The sequence below is a fragment of the Monoraphidium neglectum genome (genome assembly GCF_000611645.1).
Source record: "Monoraphidium neglectum strain SAG 48.87 unplaced genomic scaffold scaffold00739, whole genome shotgun sequence".
Lineage (NCBI taxonomy): Eukaryota > Viridiplantae > Chlorophyta > Chlorophyceae > Sphaeropleales > Selenastraceae > Monoraphidium > Monoraphidium neglectum.
In genome coordinates this window covers 5,924-11,493 of record NW_014012889.1, presented here as the reverse complement: position 1 = coordinate 11,493, position 5,570 = coordinate 5,924, and the positions used below count along the sequence as shown (strand labels likewise).

The following is a 5,570-nucleotide window of genomic DNA, read 5'->3' as shown; positions in this document are numbered from 1 at the left end:
GGGGGGGGGGGGGGTACGCTGGCAACCCAGTGTGATATGATGTGCCGCAATGACACCTTATGACGAAACCAACAAGTGTATTTCAGTTATAAGAAACCTTGGCAGTTCTTATGCAACTCCGCCAGCAACGCGGCGGGTACAACACTAGTGAGAGCAAGATCTTCTGTCGAAACCTTGTTGAAAACTCATCACGCAGCACGTTGTCCGCGCTCTGCGTTGAGCTCCTAGGTGAGATTCTTTTGTAGAACCTGAACCCAACGCACGGCACTTCCCCAGGCACTTTCACCCGGCACTTTCGCAACAACCGTAGATCCTGCTCAGTGATCACAGGCATAGCATATGCCAGTCAACGCGAGCCGGTTGCGCGCCTGTCCCTGCTCTCGGAAACTTTTAATCCCCAAACTTGAGACCTATACACACTTGCAACCGTGCAGGAAAGGTAGCTGCCCCCTCACTGCGTCGGCCCCGCCAAATAACACGATCTGCACGGGCGTAAACTTTACATACGTGCTATCGGGTCTTCGAAAGGGCTTGATCTTCAAACCTGCAACGTGGTGTTGCGCTGGTGATCGGTGAGCCCCGGGCGGGGGCTGGGCACCGCGTCGAGTAGCTGTCACGCGCACTGTTGGTATGGAGGTCATGTATGGCGCGGCAGTGCTGAACGACGGTGGGGTCCCGCGCTCTGTGCAGATCTCTCATTTGGCGTCAGCAGCACCCCAGGCCCCTCGCGCTGCGCGTCTTGCGCTTTGCGGAAACGCATCGCTTCTCGAGGCAAGCAGCCGCGCTCTGAGGCGCAGCGCGTAGACACGCCGCTTTCAGGCGTTGCTGGCGCGGCGACGCCCTGCGCACTGCGGATGCTGCCTGCGTGCCCTGGATCAAGGAAAACACAGTGTCTCTGAAATTCCATGCACTTTCCTCTCTGCTTAGGTGCTTCCTGTGCGGGCTCGACTCGACACAACAACAGCGGGCGCAGTGACTTGCCACAGTAGGCTGTGTGAAATGGAGCTAAGCGGAAGGAGCTGCGGTGCGCACATGCGCGCATCGGCTGCGTCAGCATCGTCGACGAGCGTCAGCAGCCAGCGGCAGCTGCTGCGGCTGTCACGGTAAGCTGCCCTTGCCTGCAAGCTCGCCGGCGGGGCACGTCAGCGCGTTTGTGTATTGCGTCCGCGCACCCGCGGTCCCCAGTCAAAACATAACTCTGAGCGTTCAACCTTCCCTGTGTGCCGCCCGTCGCTGCCCCGCAGCCGTCCGGCATCCGCGGCGCCGGCGCGAGCCCTGCGGCCCGCGCCCCGCGCGCGCATGCAGCCGGCCGTGCTCGCGGCCAAAGGCAAGCACCACCAACAGCACGCGCCCAAGAAAGCGGCCGGCGGCGGCGCCTCGACGCCCGGCGCGGCGGCGACAAGCAGGACAGTGGCAGTGGTGGCGGTGACGACCGCAGATGCGGATTTGGCGACAGTGCTCGTGTCGCCAGGGACGGCTGGAGACCTGGGGGCCGCGTTTGGCGGCGGCGCGCTTGGGAGCGGGGAGATCGACGTGGCAGTGGCGGACAGCGATGAGGAGCTCGACTGCGCGTCGCGGAGCGGCCCAATCGTGCCTGCAGGTGCGAGAAGGAATTCACTCCCCGACTCAGCGCTGCGAAGCGGACGGGTCGGCAAGGCGCAGGGCGCGCATGCGCAGTCATGCGTGGCTGTACATGGTGTCGCTGGTGGCGCCGCGAGTGGTCACATAGCTGCGGATTTCGGAGCCGCAACAAGGGGTCGAGCCCGCACGCTGCCGTCTGAAGGGCCTCGAAACTGCACCGCGGCTGCTCATACGTGGGCGCGCGCAGGCGTCCTGGGGGCGGCCGGTCTCGCGGGCGTGTCTGGGGAGGGCTCCGTGCGCAGCAGCCAGAACCACCACCGCTGCCTCGTGCTGGACGCGGCTTACCGGTGAGCCCGCGCCCCCTTCCCACTCTGCGGCTTCCTCGAGGCCTTCCGCGCCTTGCCGCTGCAGCGACAGCGACGCCCGGGCAGCCGTGGACACCGCCTGCTTGGGTACCAGCCTCAGAGCCTAGAGAGCACTATCGCCTGCCGAGTTGCAGCTGCAGTCGCCCAGTCCCCTGCGTGTGCCCTGCTGCCGCGCCCGCCTGCTTGCTTCCGCACTCGTGCGCCCCACCCTCACTTCTCGCAACCTCCTAAACCCTCAGGCCCATCAACACCATATCATGGTTTAGGGCTGTCATGATGGACGTCGGGGGTAAGGTGCGGCCCCACAGCACTGCCCGAGCTGCGTTGCAGGACAAGCCCTGCAAACGTTGCAAAGCGGAGGGACAGTGGCTGCTCATGCAAAGCCCATGAGGTTTGGTCTGTTGTTTGGTGCGGGTTTGCGTGAGCCTTCCTTGCAGCACGGTTTCTGGCCAGGCACGATGGCCGCACGAGGAGGGGTTTCATAGGAATGGCGTTCAGTGGGCTGTCAGGGCCGCGTGGCATATCCTTGCCACTTTGACTGCCTCACATGTTCCCGCTGTGACGTCGTTGGGGCCCCAGGTTGACATCCTGGATTACTACGAGAATGTGTACGCGTACAGCGCCTACCAGTCGCACCAGCTGCCCGCGGTGCTGCGCGCGCGCGCGAGCGTCAACATGCACGAGCTGGCGGGACGCGTCGCGCTGACGCGCCGCAACGTCCTCTCACGCGACAAGAATACCTGCCAGTGAGCCGCAGCCCTGGCACCTGACTGCACGCCTTTTGACGCCGGCTGGCAAACGCAGCCGGCGGCTTGGCACAACAGCCGCCGCGCCGTCCTGTGCTGCGCGGGCAGTCAGGCGGTCATGCCGTCATCCAACGCTTCGATGCAGCTTCACGGGCCCAACGCGGCGCAGCGGTCGAGGACACATGCTTGGGGGCATGCCTGCCCTCCGATTTTATGGCCGCGCTGACGTCATCCCATCATCACCCACCCCTCAAAAGGTACTGTGGCAGCCGCCAGAACCTGACGCTGGACCACGTGCTGCCTGTGTGCAGGGTGAGGCGCCCGCGCGTGCACGCGTGTGCGCGCATACCGGTACCAGGGAACGCGGCATGCGCCGCCCCGGCTTGAGGCGGGCGACGGGCCCTTGTGCGCACGTTGCGCGTCGCGACGAGGGGTCGAGCGGGCGGTCCCCGGCCAAAGGCGCTGGCGCGTGCGATTCCCATGCGTGGCACTCGTCACCCAGCTGTGGGGCCTTTGGTTGTTGTCAGTCTTTCGCTGTTGGCCTTGACAAATGCTGCTGTTGCACAGACTGCTCTTCTGCATTTCCTTGTCCGCGCTGGTGGCTTGCCCACCTGCACGCGTGCGGCAACATCACTACCACCAGGGCGGCCGCAACACGTGGGACAACCTGGTGGCGTGCTGCATGCACTGCAACCAGCGCAAGGGCGGCTCGCTGCTGCGGGACCTTGGGTGGCGGCTCAAGACTACGCCGCGGGAGCCGACGTCGCGCGACCTGGGGGTCGTGTTGGGGGTCAGCCAGGTGGGTTTGGGGGCCAAGCCCTGAGCGAGGCGTGGCCAAACCTAGGCACAGGGCGTGGCCTGACCGAACTAAGTCTGTGATGGAGGGGGGATATGCCACTGCCCATCCGGGGTGGCGGTGGCGGTGTGAATGACGCCGTAATGAATGGGGGTTGATGCGACCGGGACGGCGGTTGAGGCATAGCGCCAGGATGAGAGGGAAACAGTCGAGGGGAGGGGCAGCGGAGGAACCGGGGAAGACGGCGTTGCTTGGCGCAGCTGTGGGCCCGCCGCGCTCCCTGAGCGCGGGCCGTTTCACCGGTGCGGCGGCATTGGCGCGGGGCGCAGCAAGCGCTCGCGGGCGACGAGACCCAGCTGGCCTGGCCGGCGGGGTTCGTCCGTTTGACGTGGCTTGACCCTTATACCTCTGCCCCTGCATTCAACACCCTGGCACTCAGACTGACATTGACAACCCCCCAGAGAAGTGGGCCGCTTGGCTGGAGCCGTACAAGCCCAGGCGCAGCTCGGCCGCCGCCGCAGCCGCCGCCGCCGCCGCGCCGGCGGCGGCCTCGCCTGCGTCTGGCATGGCGGCAGCTTGAAGGGGGAGCCCAAACGTGCGGGAGCCTGGGATGCGACCCTGGGCAAGAGTGGTGTCGAGGCTTGCCACTGTGAGGGCGGGCTGGTCCTGAGGGGAGGGCAGGGGAGGGGAGGGAGCTTGAGCGGGAAGAGGGGAGGAGGGAAGGCAGGGTTGGGCGTCAACGGCCCGCATCTTAGCGGTCGCCAAGCCAGAGCCCACGCCGCACACGACTCTACATGCACGCACGCCTGTTGGGGGCGAGGTTCGCGGGGACGGGCGGAGACGCCCGGAGGGCCGGCTTATGAATTGGGGCACAAGCTATTTCCGCCACCGGTTTGAGCGCCCGCACTGCCGCTTGCCCACCGCGGGACAAGCCCTGCCCGCTCGCGGCGCGGCCACCACGTGGCTAGCTTCGTGTCAGCCTGTTGAGCAAACAGGCCACCCACAACGTGGCGACAGTACGCCACCTGGCGTCGCTTTGCGCATCTGCTAGCGTGGCTTCCGTGCGGTTTGGACCATCTGTGGGCGCATCAGCGCCGTCTGCAGGTCGCTGTTTCTTTCCTTCGCAGTTGCTCAATATCAAAGCAGTTGACGCGGACCCAAGGTGAACGCACACGGGTCTGCTCGTGTGCAATTTCTTGCTGCTACTGCCTTGCCATGTGCGACCTCTCTGGCCCCGGCTTTTGTGACGGGCGCGCAGAGCCGTGCGTGCTGCGCGCCCCTGTTGATCAGGCTGCAAGCACGCCGCATGCGTGCATCTCTGCGGGGCACACGCTTTCCGAGTGCTTGCCAACTGCCTGTTTTGTATGTTGCGACCCGCACGCGCCGGCCGGGTGCTGCGCGTCTGGATTGTGTGTGTGCCTGTTTTTCACAACAAGTCCGCGAGGCTCGCACGTCCACTTTTCAGCGCCCGCCCGGACCCCGCAAATGTCACATTGAACAGACGGCGCGGTGTTTTCAGGCGGGGAAGCACCTCTCGTCCACCCGCCAGCTGTGATGCGCCGCGACTTGCGCGCCCATGCCTGAAGCCTTGTCTCACTGGCCAATGAGGCCGATCGCGACTCGACACACAGCATGGTTTGCTCGCCAACCTCCAGCCGCCTCTGCGCTGGGGATGACGCGGCGGCTGTGCTGCGAGACGCCTGCCAGAACTGTAGGATCTTCTTTTAGGGGAAGCAGCGGTGTTGGCCCGCCTCACTGTCGCTGCTTCCTCTCCCTGTACACTAGGCCAACGACCAAACCTGTAATATCATCGCCTGCGTCGTGTCAGGTCCAAGCCGGCAGAGCTGCCCGTGCGGTGACCGTTGTTTCTGGCGCAGGGGGGTATTTGCAGCTTGGCGGGTACTGACGTTGACCAGAGTGAACACTGCGGTGCCCAACAGCCATCCAATACATCATTGATTCCTTTTTGGGTGAATCCGGGCCAAAGAATGTTAACAGGGATCTGCTGCGGCGCTTTTCCTTCTTTGCGCAAACTCATCACCGGCACTCATCTTGCCATCTGTTCAGCAGCCTCCTCACCTC

At 64.7% G+C, this 5,570-nt stretch overlaps 1 protein-coding gene across 1 annotated transcript; it reads left to right on the top strand.

The window, feature by feature from the left end:
• Positions 1–999: 999 nt before the first annotated feature.
• MNEG_5077 (hypothetical protein) lies at positions 1,000–2,696 on the top strand (the record flags this gene model as incomplete). Its single annotated transcript, XM_014046447.1, has 5 exons — positions 1,000–1,103; positions 1,245–1,600; positions 1,829–1,928; positions 2,186–2,240; positions 2,526–2,696. The coding sequence occupies 5 exons, from the start codon at positions 1,000–1,002 to the stop codon at positions 2,694–2,696; spliced, it is 786 nt and encodes a 261-aa protein (XP_013901901.1).
• Positions 2,697–5,570: the final 2,874 nt, after the last annotated feature.